Source organism: Musca domestica, unplaced genomic scaffold (assembly GCF_030504385.1).
Source record: "Musca domestica strain aabys unplaced genomic scaffold, Musca_domestica.polishedcontigs.V.1.1 8, whole genome shotgun sequence".
Taxonomy (NCBI): Eukaryota; Metazoa; Arthropoda; class Insecta; order Diptera; family Muscidae; genus Musca; species Musca domestica.
The window spans coordinates 1511781-1531855 of NW_026712409.1; the positions used below are offsets into that span (position 1 = coordinate 1511781).

The 20075-nt window shown below is 35.9% G+C and overlaps 1 protein-coding gene across 2 annotated transcripts in view; it reads right to left on the reverse strand.

The window, feature by feature from the left end:
- LOC101887205 (Krueppel-like factor luna) overlaps positions 1-19298 on the reverse strand; it is a 231971-nt gene extending 212673 nt beyond the window's left edge. The window contains exons 1-3 of one of the 2 annotated variants that reach the window (XM_059130775.1): positions 18931-19298; positions 17482-17926; positions 6723-7091 (exon numbers count right to left, since the gene is read on the reverse strand). In XM_059130775.1, coding sequence (XP_058986758.1) covers positions 6723-6836 — 114 coding nt within the window. In that variant the 5' untranslated portion in view covers positions 6837-7091; positions 17482-17926; positions 18931-19298. Of the gene's footprint in view, positions 1-6722; positions 7092-17481 lie in introns of both variants that reach the window. The other variant, XM_011297824.3, reaches the window with a different exon arrangement.
- Positions 19299-20075: the final 777 nt, after the last annotated feature.

Sequence of the window (20075 nt, forward strand, 5' to 3'; positions counted from 1 at the left end):
CAATATCTGCCTCTAAATGTTCTCAATTCATTTGTATTTAGATATTCCAGGCACATGTGAGTGAGTGTTTGTATTTAAACAAAGCGTGAAGAAGAAAAAAATCTAATATTATTTATTAATATGGAGAATTTGTATGTTTTAGTTTTTGTTTTTGTTGTTCTCTATCTCGCCAATTTGTTTATTTATCTGCAATGTGATATAAAACCTTCGAATTGCCAGGCTCGTAATTTGGAAAAGTGTTTAGACAAACAAATCGTGCGAAAATATACACAGACACACACACATGAAGATATTCGACCACTTCTGGCTGTGCGCATTGCTGGTGGGTGTTCGAATTTTAGCTGCCACCGCGCTGGAATGACGATAAGAATTGAAGTACACATTCAGGCGGGAGATCATTGGGATTTGCGAGGACGCAATGCCACACACATGGATTCAAATATAATCATGGACAGCTCATCTTAGGGTATATCTATTGGAGAAAAATTATAAATTTGTGATGGATCAAATTTTCAGAAGTGGGCCGATATATCCCATCTTCGCAGCAGATCTTGTGTTAGAAGAATTATTGGGATGTGTGAAATTTAAAGAGAATCTGATGCTTATTTTGCATTTTTTGATTGTTTTGGTTATTCTCAAATTAATCCTTTGCGGAGAAGGTACCAGTGGGAGTGGTCCGGCCTACTCCATCTTCACAACAGATCTTTTGTTCTTTTTATGATTGTTTTGATCATTCCAAATGTTGATCCATTGCGGAGAAGGTATCAGTGGTAGTGGTTTGATCTACTTCATCTTTACACCTGATTTTTTGTTGATAGAAATATATATTTCCAAACCACCCTGATATCTTTATTCCAAATAACGACAGAGACTTCAATAAAAATTTGAGGATTCGAGCCCTATACCTTCACACAATTCCTAATTTACTACCATTTAGTACTTTTCGCACAAATATACAACGTTTTACAAAAAGCATCTCCATATCTTAAATACCAACATAAACATTGACATCTAATATCATATCAGGATTTCAGCAGCATTCTTTCACCCAATATTAAAATTAGTAATATTTAGTACTTTTTGTACAATAATCGTTCACATTTCTAAAACCATCTCCATATCTTAATTCCAGATATCAACCGAGAAATCAATGCCAAATTTCGGGATTCCAGCTATTTTCCTTCACCCAAACCCCAATTTAGTACCACTTAGTACTTATCGACCAATAATAACACACGTTTTCAAAACCACCTTCATATCTTTACCACAGAAACCCACAGTGACATCTTAATAAAATGTCAGGACTTTAGCTCTATTCCTGCGCTTAATATTAAATGTAGTACTATTTAGTATAATTATAGTCCACATTTCTAAAACCACCACCATGTCTCAATCCCAGATACCAACTGAGACCTCAATAGGAAATTTCGGGAATCCAGCCCTATTGCTTCACCCAAAACCACTTAGTACTTATCGACCACATACACGTTTCCAAAACCAGCTCCATATCTTAACCACATCAAATTTTTCCGTTTCGGTTTGTATGACCTTTATGGTATTCAAAACTTTGACCCGTTTTTGGGGGAGGTACCAGAAGGAGTGGTCCGTTCTATCTGTTCTTCATAGCAGAACTTGTGATGGTAGAAATGTTGAGATGTGGTAACCATAAAGTCAATCGGGCCCTTATTTCATATTTTATAAGAGTTACAATTACTGAAAATGTTGACCATTGGGGGGGAGGTACTTGATGTAGTGGGTCAATATTGGTCATATTCGCACCTGACTTAGCACTGACAAAAATATTGGAATTTCCATGTTTGCCACTATTAAATGATCGTTTCTCTTTATTATTATTTGCTTTGAAAATGTTGACCTTATTGTGGAGGAGGTACTATAAGGAGTGGGCCGATATTGTCCATCTCCGAACTCGAACTAAGTTTGACAATAATATAACGATGTACCATGTTTGGATCAAATGTGCTAAGTAGGATTTGGTTAAAATAAAGAAACCAAGAGTGTAAACCCATTATTTCGATGAGCCACGTTTAGGTCCCATTATATGATATATATGGCTGAGGGAATTAAAACTGAATTTTGAAGGTATTGAGATTTTCTAAAAATCTATAATTATTTTATTTGTTCTAATTCTATATATTTTGCAGTACAAAAAAATAACTATCCCTCAAAATTACTCGAGCGACTTTTTTATACATTGACCTATCACTTCATCATCACTTATGTTACATAAATTGTTAAAACATTTTTTTTAAATACCATTCATTTTTAAGCGATTCCCATTGATTTTCTGTAAAAATATTGAAATTATTTAAATTTACTTGCCACCATGGCGTACGATAAAAATAAATTCTATTCCATTCAATTCCACTTAGTTATATTTATTTTTTTTTTTTTTTACATTGAACTGCTTTTTGTTATCTCTACTGGCTAGGATGGTCCTTCAACTAAAATTTTTGTGTTGAGAACTTCATTTAACAGTTGTTGTATTTTACAAAAAATTTCTATTGAAATTTCGAAAAAAAAACAACTACAGCAAACGAAGTGAAAAAATCAAAATATTTACCACTTGCCACATAACATTGCCAGAGACTCTATTATGAACTGCAATATTGACTTGAAAGTTGCAACCTTTTTCACCGTTAGCAGCAGAAGTAGCAAAAGTATCATTCGGCAGCAGCAGCAGCATCAAATGGCAAGGCTAGGCAAGTAGCAACAGCCAGAGTCGCAGTGGCTGGCAGTGGCAGACACATCAACACACGAGTAGATAAACAATTAAAAAAAGTGTGTAACTCTGTGTGTGTGCGTGTTTTTGTTTATATTTCAGAATAATAAAAACAAACTACAAACTGTATAATTTCTTGGCACTATGTACGCACATTGTAAAACAAATGTTTATTTGAAAATTTTTTCCTCAGCAAATATGTATAAATTCTCAAGTTGCTGCTGCTACTGCCATCCGGGAGGGAGCAAACATTCTCTTGCGAGTAAGTAGTATTTATCCTCCTTGATGGAGGATAGCAAGTGAATGGATGGGTGGCACAGACTGGTAAAAATATGTGTGAAAACACATAAATAGATACAACTACCATCTGGGTGTGTGTGTATGTGTGTTGGTGTGCTGGAGATAGTTTTATATGAAATGGATTCCAAGATATAATAACACATTTGTGGTAACATTTTTAAATTGTTCTTAAGATTTGCAGCATCCTTTTGTGCAACAAGAAAAAGATACAGAGAATTGCACACAGGCACACACACATTCGCCAGAATGCCAGAACGAGAGAATACATCTTTGGCCATAGTAACTGGGTATTTGCATTTAAACGAGAGCACTCCACTTGTAGCAAAATATGCTATGGAATTTATTAACATACAAAAGCAATTACAATTTACAACAAAGTCATATTCGTATACATTTTGTAGATATAAATGCAAGTGTGTGCAGAAGATACGACTTAGGGACTGCTAGACATTCTTAACAAATACGATTGTGCAAATGTTGAATGTCCAAGAGACTGGACCTTATCGTCGAATCTATAAATCAAAAATAGAACATTCGACTTAATTATCGCAACTGAATGCTGGCAAATAATAGCAAAATGACTCTCCCAAACAATTGTCATAAGATTTCAAAGACATTTTCGGAGGGTGGACTTTCCAAATAAATTAATAAAGAAATATTGAACAAAAAAAAACAGCTGTTCCTGCAAGGATTTGTAAAATTAGTTACGAGGAAATGAGATCGGGATGGATTTTTCCTAAATTCTTTTTTAATGAAAGGAGATATGCCTTTAAGTTTAGATGATAATAAGTCAAATACAGAATCCAGAGACATTCACTGATATAACGAGATTTTTCTTTCCTGCAGACAGAATGAACTTTTTATTCTCTTTTGTATTTTATTTTTCCAACCCAAGTTTGGTCCGCGAAGGATTAAAAAAAAATAAGTAAATCATTGATGCGAGTTTTCAATCCGGTAAATATGTAGGTGTCCTCATTTCCATGTCTATTTATCGTTCGGGGGTCAAGTGTGCTATGGCTTCAGCAATTGTCGGCCTCGAAGTGGAAGAACATGGAACCATAATTATGAGAGTAATGTGTGAAAAGTTAATTTGAACCACTAACCACCTTCATATTGCTTATATATCGAAAGGGTTGCAAAATTTAATGGAGAGAATTAAAATAATTTTCGCATCAAATTTAAATTGTTGGACATTAAACCACCAACACATTCGCCTAGAGTGCAAACAGCGAAGATATCTCAGCTACATCGTCATCGGTTTTAATGATGACCATAAACTATCGATTCGTAGCTGTTAGCAGCAACAACGTGGACAATTTTGCGGTAGGATTTAGGTGGAAATCCTTTCAAAATATAAAAATGGTGAAAGAATTAAAGCCGAACGACATACCGCAACGGAGAATTTGGGGGTAATGGGCTCTTGGGAAGTTGGTCGAAGATCCACTTTTTTCATCAAACAATTGTGTTTAGCGACGAAGATTATTTTTGGCTCAATGGGTACGTTAATAAACAGAATTATCGATTTTGGGGTGAGGATCCGTCAAATGAATTGCAAAAACTACCAATGCATCCAGAAAACGCCGATTTTTAAGCGGGTTGGTGACATGATTGGACCGTAAATCTTCAAAGATGCTGCGAATCGTAACGTAACGTAACGTTGAATGTTGAGCGCTACCGACATTTTTTTTCCAAAATACAAAAGCATGACATAGGGTTTCAATGGTGCCAGATGCCACACAGCACTCGTAACAATGGACTCATTGAGAGGCGAGTTTGGCAATTGGCTTTCTAGATCGTGTGATTTAAAGCCTTTAGACTATTTTGTGGGGCAAAGTTAAATCTCATGTCCTTACTGGCGAGTCCACTTCAATTGACGAATTCGAAGGCAACATTGCATCATTTATTCGTGAGATACTGGACGAACCTCCTATGAAATGGTTATCCTATTTTTTTCGGTTGACCCCCCCCCCCCCCTCAAAAAGCGGTTTTGAAGGTATTTCTGGCTCAATTGGTGCTCTTTTCCATCTTAGGATTTTCGAAAGTAATGCCATTTTGGATTTTTATAGAGGGGTATATCGAGCCCAAGGAAATTTTTAAAATTGCATGGCCCTCTTCGTTACTTCTTTCCACAAAACTGTAAAAATTGGCCGATGCATATTTTCGAAACAAAAAAGGCAATATTGAATATCGAGGCCCTTTTAGGCCCTTCATCTATCTATCTTTGAAAATATTTCCACAATTCGTTGAAATAATACCTTGACATTTAAACGAAGTAAAAAATAAATAGTTACTTTTTCTTGTGTGGAAAAGTCTTGGCGAATCGTTTTTCAACAAAATTCAATTTTTATTTTCATACTTTTGTGAAATGTTTCAATTATTCATAATAGAAATGTAAACAGACGAATCGGGCGAGAGCGAGAAAAACTTTTGCCCGAACACAGTAATTGTGTACTTTTTTGTCGTTGTTGTTGTTGCTTTTTTTTTTGTTTTTTGTAAGAATAACAAGAAAAATGAACCAACATAATTAATGAGCGTAAAATAACGGATGTTTTTCTTGTTTCCGTTGACTTCCGTTCTGGCGTTTGTTTGTTTACTTATTTGTCGTTTATTTTATTGTTGAATGTTTTCCAATTTGCTCATCCTCCCTACCAGTGTATGTCAGTCAGTATGCCTGTCTGTATGTGTGTACGTAGCTAGCTAGCCACCTACCTACAGAGGCCGGCAGGCAGCCATAACAGTAGCAAATTATAATTACATTTCAAAAATAATTTCAATAGGCCGAGGAAAGGTCGGTCCATCGTCCTCCGGCACCAGCATTAGAGAACATAAACTAAAACGTTTCCAATTTGAATGTTTGGCCCATTTCCAAGCTCTCTCTCTCTCCCTACCTTTTCCCTGATGTTTGTGTTCGCCTTTGAGAAGTAGAGGAGGAAGAGAGAGACATGCTCTCTCTCTCCCTCCATGTCCCTGATGTTTGTATTCGCTTTTGAGAAGTAGAGAAGGAAGACAGTAACAATAACAAAACATTTCTTCTAAACAAACAAATTCCAATGCATTGAATTTCTCCCAAATTGGAAAGAAAAACATTCAAAGCGGATTTGTTCGATGTCGCCCCTATCTGCTCATATGTCCCCGATCCCCCTCCTTATTCTTCCATGGGAACAAAGTGTTAATTTCAAGTGTTAACATTTCAAAAGCGAATGAATAATGTATACAAAAATATGGAGTTTACTTAAGCTTCTTCGTTCGACAAATGTGTCCAACGATGCACCAGCATTGGTTTGCCTTGCAGAGCAAGGGGAAGGGGGCAAAGAATGCCTGCAAAGTCATTTAAGCATTTTTGTGTAATTGGGCATTGAGCAGAGGAACCGACAATGTTTGGTTAACCCATTTTCATGAAAATGAAAAAAAAAACAGAAAATGCATCTGTTGAGGGATAATGTCGGGCAAATCATGCGGATCTTTTCTCTGACTAAACAATTTCTTAAACACTTCAATCTGTTTGTCATGAAAGGCTATTCCTCGACAAAATATTAACAATAAATAAAAAATGGGAAAATTAATGTCTCGAGTTAAATCTACTTCATTCATATATTTTTAACCAGAATCTATGTACCGAAAAAAATGTTAAAATTTGATTCCTGAAGATATCACCCCGCTTAGAAATGTAATATAAACTCACCTGTTGCCATTGATCCTCGATAGATGGTTGCGATGAGAAATAGCCGGTTGTGCAGATGCGTTCCAATTCGCTGAAAATATTCCCACTCGGTAATATATCCATATTGAGGTCCATACTATGTAAATCCCAGGACTCCGTGGTGGCGAATTTTTATGGACTACACTTGACAGATAGTAAAACTACGAGCATAAATTCTATTTTTCTTTTCTTTCTTCTTCTTTTTTGACTTCCGTTAGCCCTTGTTCTTAGCTTAATTTAATTTCTTTCTTTTTTCTTTTTCACTTTTTTGCAATCTTATTTTTCTTTACTTTTAATTTCTTTTTCTTTTCAATTTTATTACACCGATGACCGACGATGCCGTAGTGGAATCTGCAACGAAAAGAAAGAAAATAACAAAATAGCCATTAGATAAACATCATTTTAATGGAAAAACGATAATTTTTGGTTGTAAATTCCCTTTTCCGATTGCCAAGATCGAAAGCCAAAACAAAAAAAAGTGGCCAAAAGTTTTGGACTCCTTTTTTTTGTTTTGTTTCAAAAGTAGATACAATAAAACTTAGAGAAAACGTAAAGGACGAGGATGGCGGGCCAACATCATCATCCGCACCGCCGCCACGGCCACCGCCATCACCCATTCATTACGTATGCCAGGCCATGCCATGAACAAACAGTTCGGTTCGTTTCCTCTTTTCCCCATCGTCCATTATTAATAACACTTTTTGGCCGTGGTCAGATTCGTATTTCCCTTTGGTAGTTGGCCGTTCGCTGCCACTGCAGTTCTTGTTGTTTTATTAATGTTTGAAAGGCGGTAGTGGCGGCGGCGGCAGAACCAGCGACCAAAACAAACGGCAAGAATGGGAAAAACGTTAAAACAACATCCATTTCGGTTCAGTGACCTAAACATTGGTAAAATGGTTTGTTTCGGTTTGGTTCTGTCCGGTCCGGTTCGGTTCTGTTCTGTTCTCGGTGTTTGGTTTCTACGATGGACTTTCTGTTTTGTATTCTATGGCTGTTTGCTGTTTCTTGTCAGTTTTCTACTGAAAACACAGTTTTCCCTTTCTCTTTTTTCCATTGGTTGTCGTTGTTGCTGTTGTGAGCGCGCCAAGCAACAAGGAGAGTGGGGTTATCGCATTGAAATATGGCCGGCTGTAAAAGCCACATTCATGTATTACTCCCAACATGGCCTGAATAGAACAACGCAGCCAGACAGACAGACATGCATGTTTCAGTGTTTGATTCAGCTGTTTTTGGCCAAAAACTGTTACCAATAAAAGTGGTGTTTTTTGTAGCTGGAAACAATGAGTTTTCTACTGTGTGCTCCCTTCAAAAGATTGCACCGAGGCCAAATAGCCAGCCAAACAGCCATTCATCCAGTTAAAACACCAGCCACTACAGCGCTGGGTGGCTGGTTGGCAACATGATTTTTGCCCAGCTTTTTCTTTCCCCTATTTTTACTTGTTCTTGCTGACCGAGAGAGAGAAGGAGAGACAGAGAGAGAGCGTGCAAAAGAAAAGTCCAAGTACAGTTTATTGGAGGATTGGAACACTGCTAAATTGGAGTTATTCTTTCACTTCCCCCTCGAATTTCTTTCTCGCTGTTTGCCATGCAGTTCCAGCGAAAAGAATACAACAAACCGTTTTTTTGAAAGTTGTAGAAAAGAAATAGACAAAACTATTGAAAGTTGTAGCGGCTAAAAATTAAATACAACATGCCACATAAAAATATGAATAGACGATGTCTATGTTAAATTTTGGAAATTCGGCACTGCCAGATTTTGGTTCTTCGGCATGCCAGTCACGTTTTGTGTTTTGGGTAAATGTAGAATTTCCTCCTTCAGAATGTCGAGATATGAATAAACGAGCTGTGAGCAGGGCAGCACATTCACTTGCTGCCAACAACAACAACAAAAAATAAGTAGGAAATCTGTGTCTTCAACAACGCTTCGAACAGCCTTCCTACCAACTTGTGGAGGGTCGATCGGTCGGGTCGTTTCAATAGAATATCATTGATAGTTATTGACACACAGTACGTGAATATGGGATGTGTGTGATATGGCTGTAATTAGAAACCGTTTGTTAACTTTTTCCCCGGATTGAATGCAGTGGTCCGGAACATTTTTACACTTGGTTTGGAGAGGTTAGAAGTGATGCTTTTTTGAACTATACTTTGATTAGAATTGATGTTAAAATAAACTTTTTCATTTTCTTTACAAATATTTCAAGTCACAAAATGTTCGACTCATAATCTCGACATATAAACACATATAAACACCTAATTAGCGGAGTTTCGTTATGAATTGTACCTTTTGATTCTTTATAGAATTTTATTAAATTTTTTTCGATTCTAAGACTCCAAACATAGACCCATAAAAAATCTGGGACAAATTTTTGTTAAAGAGAACTGAAATTTTCAGTAAACATAAAATTTCGGGTTCAAAATTCTATTTCATAAAATTTTTTAGACAGTTTGGTTAGCTGTTAAAATTGGCTAACATGCCTTGCAACAACAACGGACAACAGCAACAGAGGTAAATCCACCTTGTGACAATATTTAGACTCTTCAAAGCCCTATCTTTATACTTCTCTGTCTCTAAACTATAGGTCTGTTTCAAAACTGCAAGAATGTACCCTTATTTACTAATTTAACCAATTTTCCCTTTATGAAATCGGGAAAAATTGTAAAACTAGTAGATTCTTGCAGGTTCTCGAACAGAGCATATATTTTTAAGTTTTCAGGGTATAAATTTGTCAAATAACCAAAATTTAGATTCAAATTAGGACTCTTATCTTTTACAAACGTCAGTCATGATTCTGCGTTAGCTACATACCATCATTACAAGTACTTATAGGACCCCAAGTTCGCCTTATCATTGGCAGGAAAGTCGTCGATTTTATCACTTGAACCCGTATTTCCTGCAAACGGAAAAAATTGATTTTCTTCTCTTTGTCGAGCGATACAATAGCGAATCAAGACATTCAACTAAATAATTGCCCCAGTCAAACAACAACAACAATACTTCAATTGGTGGTTAAGACCAAAAAAAAAAAAGAAAAGCGAAAGAAAACAAATCACACGAATTGAAAAGAACATCATAATGCCGGCACATTGTGCCATTGCCATTGAAAACCCACTGAATGAGTGTTACAAATTTCGGATTTGTTAGATTAAAATGTGCGATAAACAGGCCGAGGATTAAAATTCCATCAACTACTTTGGCGCAGATGGCAATGACAATGATGATTTAGCTGCCAATGGAAAGAGGATATCGGCTGGTAACGACGACGACGACGACGATGGTGATGGTGATGACGACGACGACATCCCCTAAAATTCAAATGGAATGTTGTTCTCTGAGGAACAAGTGAAGAACATTGATTGGTTTCATTAGGGCAATGTGAAGGCAATCTCCTGCGATAATGACTCGCTGGTGGTAATGACGATGATGATGATGCCGCCGATACCAATGACGAAGGTGATGTTGATGGTGTGCTGGGCTCGATCTTTCGATAAAAGGCATGCCAAAAGAACCATTCAAGAAACCTGACTCCAAAATTGCTTTATTTACCTTTTGAAGGCAGAAAAAAACAAAGAAGTAAACACATAACCTCGTTTTGCCCCCGCCAGCCCTCACACCGATTTGCCCAGGGCAACACAACACTTTTTCTTAATGGACATGGGGTAAGGGCAAATGCTGATGCCGAAGATGAGGAGGCGCAGAGGGAAGCCGAGCAGAAAGAAGTAAACAAACAAACCCACAATAGTAAACAATCAACTGACGTTTGAAAAGTTGTTGACATTTTGCCATAAACATACAAACTGTACCGTGCCATGCCGTAACGTCGAATCCAAACCTCGTTGCTCATTTACCTCTCTGGAACTCCTGCTGCTCGAACATACACACACACGCACACATTTCCATACACATGCAGGCGGTATGCATGTACGCACTTATGGACGCAACCGAATGCCAACGGCTTGGCTTCGTTGGTAAGGTGCACCCGGTACACGGTTGGTATGCGGTTGTGTCGTTCGTTGCTTGCCTACGTAACATTTCGCCGTCCGTCCGTCCGGCCGGTTTCGTATTTTGGTTTCAGTTTTCTTTTCATCCACTGCCGGTGGGAACGCTTACTTTCTTCCCCAACGTCATCATCGGCATGAGAAGTAGACAACAATAATTCGGTTTCTTCTTGTGGCTTGACCGGTTGGAATGCTTTGTTTTGGCCATCTACATCGATCCGAGCCCGCCTGTCCATTAAGGTTCGAGGGCATATTTTTGATATGTTTTGTTTTGATAATCTGTTTCAGTTTTGTTTTGATACTGAAATTCGCCTTCTTTTTTAAAATTGGATTTTTGGAGCGAACTGAAGTTATTTTATGTTTCTGTTGTTGTTGTTCATTTTGTGCGTCACAAAAAGCGAGGGAAGATATGGCTTGAAAATAAAAAAGAAACAAATGTCGAAATTTCAGCTGTAGGACAAGGTAGAAATTAATCTTCTCTGTGTGAACATTTTCGTTATTGGCTTCGAATACTTCGTATCCTTCTAGAGTAAATTAAACTTTCTCAAAATAAAATAAGAACCATGTATTACGGAATATATTACTCCGGTATGTAAATACGAGATTAAAAAGATCGAACTAGTTTTGACCAAGAACAGGACCTCAGTGGTTTCCAGAATGTGGTTCTCACAGAGTAAAGATCCCAGGCTAAATTAATTTCGAGTTTCGCTCAAATAGCTATGCTCACAGGGTGAGATAAAAAAACTGCCACAAAGTCAAACGTCATAATTTTTACATTTTTTTTTTTTTAATTTCATTGAATGAAAGCAGAAAATGTCGGAAATAGCATCAAATTTTAGAATAAGTTTAGATTTGTTCGAATTGATCACCTTTGGCACGAATTATGGCCTTCAAACACCTAATGAAACCGTCACACGCTACCCGAATGTTGCTCTGCGGTGTTTTGGCCCATTCCCCGCGAAGCGCATGCTTGAGGTGATCGACACTTTGGTATTTTTTAGTGCCAAAAAGGCTTTCCAAAATACTTCAGACAAAATAGTCCAACGGATTGGTATCCGCAGATTTTGGTGGTCTTTGTGTGTTGGAAATGAAGCGAGGAACCTCATTTTGTAACCATTCTTGCTGTGACCTGTCGGAGAGCGATCATCGGCTTTTATGGCGGCCCACACCATCACCATGGCCGGGGCTTGAGTTCTGGTGGCCAACCGAAGGTGCACATTTTCAGCTGACCAGGTAAACACGATCATTTTGTTTGTTCACAAACTACTGGACAACGAATGTTTTCTCATCGGAGAAAACCAAATTCGGCAGTTCACCACTTGTGGCCAAGCGAAGCAACTCTTTAGCTCTTTTGTGTCTATTTTCTTTCTGTTGCGGTGTAAGATGCTGCACTTTTTGGAATTTCAATGGATTTACCCCGAGCTCATTTTTCAATATTTGCCGAATGGAATATTGCGATATGTTCAGCTTACGAGCCATTTTTCGCCGACTGAGACGCGGGTGGTTTACATTAAGTCGCTTCTTTACTTTTCGATCCAGTTTTGCTGATGTTGTTTTCTTCCGTCCACTTCTTTGACGTCTGGCTACGCTACCAGTGTCACGGTAACGAGCGGTAATGAGGTACGAGACACAAAAGATTTTTAGAGCGCTCTAACGATAGCCACTCCTGGTTTTTCAGCCAAATATGAAGAAATCACACTATCACGCTTGAATTCCATCACGTATAACTTTTTTTCTGAAAAATTCTCACCAAAATGCTTTTGTACGCTTGTAAACAATATAGTGAGCTGTCACTGGAATAATTATAACAGCTGTCGGACAAGTGTCTTAGAAATGACAGAAGTCTGAAGTAGGTTGCAGTTTTTTCATCTCACCCTGTATATATGTCACAATATTTGAAATGCTCGCGAGTAAAACAAAAGCGTATTGCCGGCGTTAACATTGTTTGTACCTCTATAAATGCCAGTCAAATTTTACACGCTTTGATTAGAGGACTTCATAAAATGTTTATTTGCTTGTTCTAATCTAAAATGCCAAATTAAGCATTTATTGCAAACAATAATGAGACTGCTCGCGTCCCCCTTCCCTTCACTTCTTTGACTTCTTCTTCTCAGACGTTTGTCAATGCCAATAAAAAAGAACAAGACATTTTACAACTTAATTAGATGAGAACAAACATTGCTACTCTACACGGCCGTAGAACTCTAATTTTAATTGCAACATCTCTGTGGCAGTTCAACAGAATGCTGCATAAATTATCAGTTTTTATGGCCAGGCGTAGACAATAAACCCAAAGACGAATCTTGGTCACATAAACCACTTTGCTTCTTCCAATGTTTGTTTGTCTGTCTGTCTGTCTTTCTCTGAGTATAGAGTGCTTCTACCAGCCAAAGTCAACAGCTGAGGGCCACCTCCTTGCCGTTGCAGTTTTAGAAAAACTGCACAGATATCTGTTTCAATACATTTTAAAGACGAAACGACAATACCGGTACTGCAAAAAATCAACGCATTAATACATTTTAAGGATTCCTCTGATGAAGTCGATGTTAACAACTTCAATTGGCTACAATGCAGGCCATCATAAAATGCTGGTGGTGCTGCTGGTGTTAATTATGAGGGACGGTAGTGCCTGATTGAAAAAAACGTGTAGTTAATTTTCATCTGAAATCAAAACCTGGAGTTTTTTGTGTGACTCAGAATAATTCAAAAGAAACATTAACATTCTTCGAATAATTTCATCCTGTAACGTAAAAACCCGAAGAAGTTATATTATAATCGGAATCGAATTGTTTATTATGGATTATTAAGAATTTTGAGTCTAAGGAATTTTCGCACTTCAAATATATCTTAAAATCTAAGACGGCATATGTGTGATTAGTGATATGTTCTTGACAATAATTTTTAATGTAACTCGCAAAATGATAAATAAATTCTCTGGAATTGCAGTTTTCTTCAAATTCTTGCTGGGTTAGTCTCAGCACTTTCAGAAGTACCAATAAAGCAATTGAAAGAGATATATACACATATCAATGTTAGGCCCTTCACCTTTCAAGAAAAGTGTAATTTATACCAATTTGAAAAAAATCACAAAAATATTGCAACGTTGAATCATCCATCCGCCGTCCGTCCATCCATGCATCCCTCCTCCATTCATAACTGCCGAACGAGAAATTGAACTCACTCTGACACAGACTTGTCTTTAATTAAACAAGAACAAAATAAATACAAGCTTCTGCTTAATTGTTATTCGTCCATTTGGCGTTGTTCATTCCCATTCAGAATTCTAAGAATTTCAGTTTTATTCAAATTACTTTTCATTCATAGTCTCGCGCTGTTCAGTTGTTCGTTCTCTCGCGGTTCTCAGCAATAAAATTTTGAATGATTCATACTTGTCCGGATAGTTTTGTTAGCAAGTGAATGCAAAGCATTTTATTTCTCAACACTTGAGCTACTAAATCGGATGGCGGGGAGCTGAAGCCAACAAAACAGCAAAAAAAAAATGATAAGCGCCGGTAAACGTTTGTCGGCAATGTATTTTTTTTGTTTCAAACCGCTGACAAACAAGTGCATCAAATTACAGATAACGAAATTGCGGGGTGAAGGAGAGAGAGAAGAGGTGGGAGTGCGGATTGTTTTACTATGTACGATGTTTGGCAGTCAGTGAAACAGTCACTATGTGATTGACAATTCGTCGCTTTATTGTGTACAGAAGGTTAACAGCAGAGATAATGATTTTAAATTAGCAATCTTTTGAACCCTCATTTTATTTTTTATTTCCAAATTCTATCTGGTATTTGTTGTTTGTAATTTCGATGTTCATTTTCAAAAAATTACAATTATATTATTATTTTAAAAATACAATTATAAAAATGAATCATACATATTTCTCGTTGTGAACTTGGATGCAGGGTCGATTTAATAAGGTCGCACAGAAGGCGAGTTTAGACGTTAATCTTCCCTTTGAGTCAATGGGGATTTCGCTGGAAATCCTTCAAATAACAAAAAAGTACTAAAAGTATTTTGCAAATTTCTATATTTAAATGTTTTACATTTTTAAATAATGCAATGCGTTTTGACTGCAAAGATGCCAGCCACAGTCATACAATTTTCAAAATAGATGATGTTTTAAAAATTTAAAATCGAATTCTATGAAAAGTACAGAAATTAGCAATTGCCATATGGGTTGAAGTGCATATAGCGTCTTCAAGATTTAATACATTTTCAAATCTTCTGGAGTAAGACATGAAAATTTACTGCGGATTTGCCCTTTAAGAGATTTTGACTCTTGCCGTTTCCCGTATTTGCTACTTTTGAATTTGCTTTCTCCAATCTTTTGTCTAATTGTAAAAATATCTTCCTAGATGTAGATTCTTAAAAATTCTTCTTTGATTGACGAAAATAGTAGAACAAAATTCAAATAAGCTTTTGAGATGCTTTTGAGAAAAGTCCTCTGAAAGAGGTCATATTTTGCACAAGAGAAAAATTTTAGAGAAAATAGTATTTTTCTAATGCCTATATCTCGTTAACCTACACGTAAACTAAAGTTGTATCCTAAAGTAGATGGACAAGAAGACATAATTACGATAAAATATGAGTATGGTGCGAGTGAATCATCAATATTAATAGGAAAATTGGAAATATGTTTGAGGTTATAAGAGGGGAAAAGTCTGATAGTCTTCCTCACTGTCTAAAGGCAGGAAATTTTCACAGTAAAAATGTGTCTAAAAACAACAATAAAAAAAGAAAAAATAATGGAGACATAATCAAACACAATCTGGACGTGACGTAGTCGTCCATGCGAACTTTTTTTTCTGTCAACTGCTAAAGGGACTGTGTGACCTTGTCTTTTGTAAACGAGAGGTATGGTGTAAGCCTAATCAAAAGGCAGTCTCAAGTTTGGGTTATTGCGAAAATCGTAAGCGAAGCCCCCATACAAAGGTACCACCCGATTTCGACTATCTACTTTTTGGCCAACTAACGAAATTAAATCTTGAAAAATAATTAAATTTCCAATTTGTATTCTTTGTTGCTTAAAGCCCAGTTTTTCTAAGCCAACCCAACTTCAACCTTCCTAACATTCTACTACATTGAAAGCAAATACATTTTTGAGGCACTGATAAATAAATGAGAATAATGTGTCAACATTTAAAATAAACAAAAACATGATAACTAAATTTTGAGGAATTGTGTTGAACAGAAGTTTTCAATATTTTGTAAAATGTTCACCAACAATTTGCATTGTTTTTAAAATATTCCTATATTGCTTGTTTAATATTTTGGTGAACTGTTTCAAAGTTGGTATTTGAAGTTTGTAATAGATAATACAGCCTATGACAGAAAATTGTCCGCGGAGGTCCACGTATTCGTATAGCCTCCATATAACGGCACTTCCTGATATTCGGTATTTTGATAATTTTGGCGACATTATTCACCGGACATGTTTCAAATTTGGTATTTGAAATTCGTAATGGGTACTACAATCTAAGACGGAAAATTGTCTGTGCAGGTCCACGTCTTTCTATAGCCCCCATACAATGGTACCTCCCTTTATTCGGCATGTTGATAATATAACCGACACTAATAACCAGAACTGTTTCAAATTACGTATTTAAAGTCCGGAATCTTTACTACAGCCTGTAACAAAAGTTTACATATGCAGCACCACGTCTTTGTATAGCTTCCATATAAAGGTTTTTGCGGTATTTTTTGGGCAGATTATTTATTTATTATTTTTTTTTTTTTTTTAATTTTCAAGTTCCTTCCGAATGGTGAAAGGTATAAAAAGTTTTGCCAACATTAGCTGTTTTTTTTATTTTTCTTATTTTTTTTATTTATTTATTTATTTATTTTTTTTTTTTTGTGAATTTTTCCAAATGTGCCAAAGCTACATCGAGAGATTCAAATATAAAGTTGGACTTATTTTTTTTTTTTTTTTTTTTTTTTTTTTTTTTGAAATTAAGAATTATTTTCTTTATTAAAATTTTCTTTTAATTGTTGTCGCCTTCATAGAAGTTTTCATTTCAAAATTTTATTAAACAGAAACTGAGACCCTTTGGCTTTTCATTAGACAAGCCTGGATGATTGTTGTATATAAATACAACTTATATTTATTAGTGGCAGCTCTAGATTAAAACTCTGCAATGAAACCACAATGGCTAAATATTCGGACAGCCATCTATGATAGTCACCTTTGGAGTATAATATCGAAATATAAATTTACGGAAATCTATACTGGCTTTCTTTTGAATTGAAGCGAATGAGGCCTTTTTATGTTATTTTTTATTTATTTAATTTATTTTTTGTTTTCATAATACGAGCCAATACTTCAATGACTAATAATTAACAAATTTATTGATAACATCAAATGATAAAGCTTAGATATGCGATATGTTAAAGAAGTAAATTTTAAACTTCAGTAGGTATTTTATGAGATATAACTTTATATTTCATTTAAAGAATTTTAAATTTTTGAAAATTTTTATTGTTTTTCATCCTTTCCTTATCAAAAAGATTCAGTTAAAATTATTTCACTTGACAAAGGGATTTATAAAAGATTAGATAAAAATGCCAAATGCCATACTAAAATTGTTGCTGGTTATCTTTCTAAAAATTGAAAAGTTTCCCGAAATAGGGGAAAAATTTCAGCCAAATCGAATAATTTTTTATACAATTTTCAAGTCACTATCAGATGATTCTATACCAAGATAATGGTATGGAATATTAAAAAATCCAACCGACTTACCTTAACGATTGTTGCAGATTTGGGTATTCGCTGTGACTTTTGGCGAGAAAGTAGCTGGTAATCCTTTGAATGTGATTTCTGTTGATTGGTTCGAAGTCAGCTATGGAAATCGTTAGATCCAAGCAAAAATTTAGAAACACTTATTGTCGGTATTTGGATTATTTGTAATTGATTTTTTAAATGCCCATTTTCTAAATATTTTTGTTTAATTTTTAATTATTTTTCACACACAATTTGCATTTGTTTTCACTGTTATTGTTATCTTTTTTGGTTTAATATTTTTTTTTTTTTTTTTTGAAGTATTTTATTTTTTTAGATGCGGAGAGGCGGGGAAGATACTTTCTTTATATTTTTGGAAAAAATCGACTTTTTAAGGTTCCATGGAATTAATTATTTTTCACTTTGTACTTTATTGTTGTTGTTGTTGTTGCTGCTGCTACTGCTCCTATTATTGAAAATATTAATTGGTATTTAAAAAAAAATCAAATTTTTTTCTTGTGCAAAGAACCCAAAACAAAAATAAATCATTTATAGAACGTTTTCATTGATGTTGTTGTTGTTTTTATTTCTTCTCTTTGTTTTTTGGTTTGTTTGTTGTCGCAGAATATAAAACAGCACCGCACAATTAACGGATGTTTACATGTATTTGTGGAGCAATGGCTAAAACAACAGCCAAGAGATACAACAACATATGAAAGTCGTAACAAAAGGAAATGCGAAAAACAACCGCATGGAACGTGGAGAAATTTGCTTATTTTTGTTTTATCTTTTTTTGTTGTTGTAATTTTTACAAGTTGTGTTGTTGTCGCTGACTCCAATAGCCCGGTTACTGTGCTCCACTACAAGAAAAAATTGAGTACACCACCGTTATATGTTTTCGTATTTGTTTTATTCGGCGCACTTCTTTTTTTTTTGTTTGGTTTGGATTCTTTTAGAATTTTGCACTTTTTGGGACCCGTTTCCGATCAATTGACTTGACTTGGCGGCCGGAGTTTGCAACAAAAAACCATAATAATAATGAACGGAAACATAAACACAAATGAGAGATACAACAAAAACAAAAAGAGGATTTCGGCGGACACAAACACTGGCACTGACACAGCCACAAACATACATAGGTCGGTCGTCGCGTCGACAGAGGACCAAAGACGTACTAACTACCGTGATGATGGCGATGATGTTGACGTGACGAGACGATATCAACTCGATTCAGGATAACAGAACTAATTACTTGTCATTTAGTTGGTTGCTTGGAAGGTGGGCAAGTCGCGTTACACTCTCCCGTCTGGAAGCTGAAACTTAGCTCCGATCCGATTGTTTTGTTTGGCAAATTCTTCTAAACGTTTGGATGATGTTTTTCGGTCGTCTCCATTTGAAAACGACAACAAAAGAGCCAAAAAAAAATTGAAACTTTGTTGCACACACACACGCACTAACTCACTCACTCACACAAAAACCTGTGACTTTGACGGCAGCGGGCAGATAGATACGCGCGTCTCTCAACTTGTCGGCTGTTTATTTTGGGGAACAGGTTTGCAGAGCCTAACAATGTTTTGTTTGTATTTTTTCTGTTGTTGTTATTTTTATTTTCTTCTTCCACGGCAGAGGGGTTGTTTGTTTGATTGGTAAGCGTTTTTTTTTTCTTCTTCTTTTCGTCTGTTTTGTTTTTCAATGAAACATTTGTTTGTTTTGTCTGAATGTTTTCTGTGAGAAAACGCTTATGTGCGGAGAAGAAAAAAAAACGACGACTTTAACAACGTAACACGACGTCCACGGGATGTTGCATGTTAGCCGGCATAGACAATACTAAATGCGCCGCATTCGAGATATTACGGCAAAGAGATGGTACACAACGGCAGCGAAACACAATTCTCATTGTAGCGACTCCAGAGCAGTGTTGCCGTTTGAAATTTTTATTTCAGCCCAAATTTTTTCTAAAAACCGCCCAAAATTGACCATATCCGCCCAAACTGTAAAAAGTTGAATAAATTATATGTAGTTTGTATTCAAGTAAATTTTATTGAACATTTTACATTATACATAAAAAAGGTACTCAGGTTTTATTACATTCAATGTATTAAATACCTCAGAGAAAATAAAAATTTTATGTTATTTTATTTCAAGTTTTTTTATATATATATATATTTGAACACGTAACATAGTACAATAATTCGATGTATTAAATACATTAAAGTCATTATTATTATTCAGGTTTTTATACCTACAACAGTATGTGTTGGGGGTATTATAACTTTGATTGGGCCAAAAATTATGTAACACCACGAAATATTGGTTTCCCACATAGGAAAGTATATATGGATCTTCCTATCTCGCCGAGCTGAGTCGATCTAGCTATCTAGCAGTTACTCTACAGGTCACAATTATAGACCAATCGAAGCGAAATTAAGCATGGGGCTAGATTTTGGACTGGACAGAAGCCTTCCAATTTTGATGGTCATCGGGTAATGTTTAGTGGTTTAGTAGACCATAGCATTTGCGATAAATAAAAGTCAAATTTTCCATTAATCCGCGAATATTTTTACTGCCGGTGAAATCACAAATACATGAACAGGTCAATTCTGACCGTTACGTAG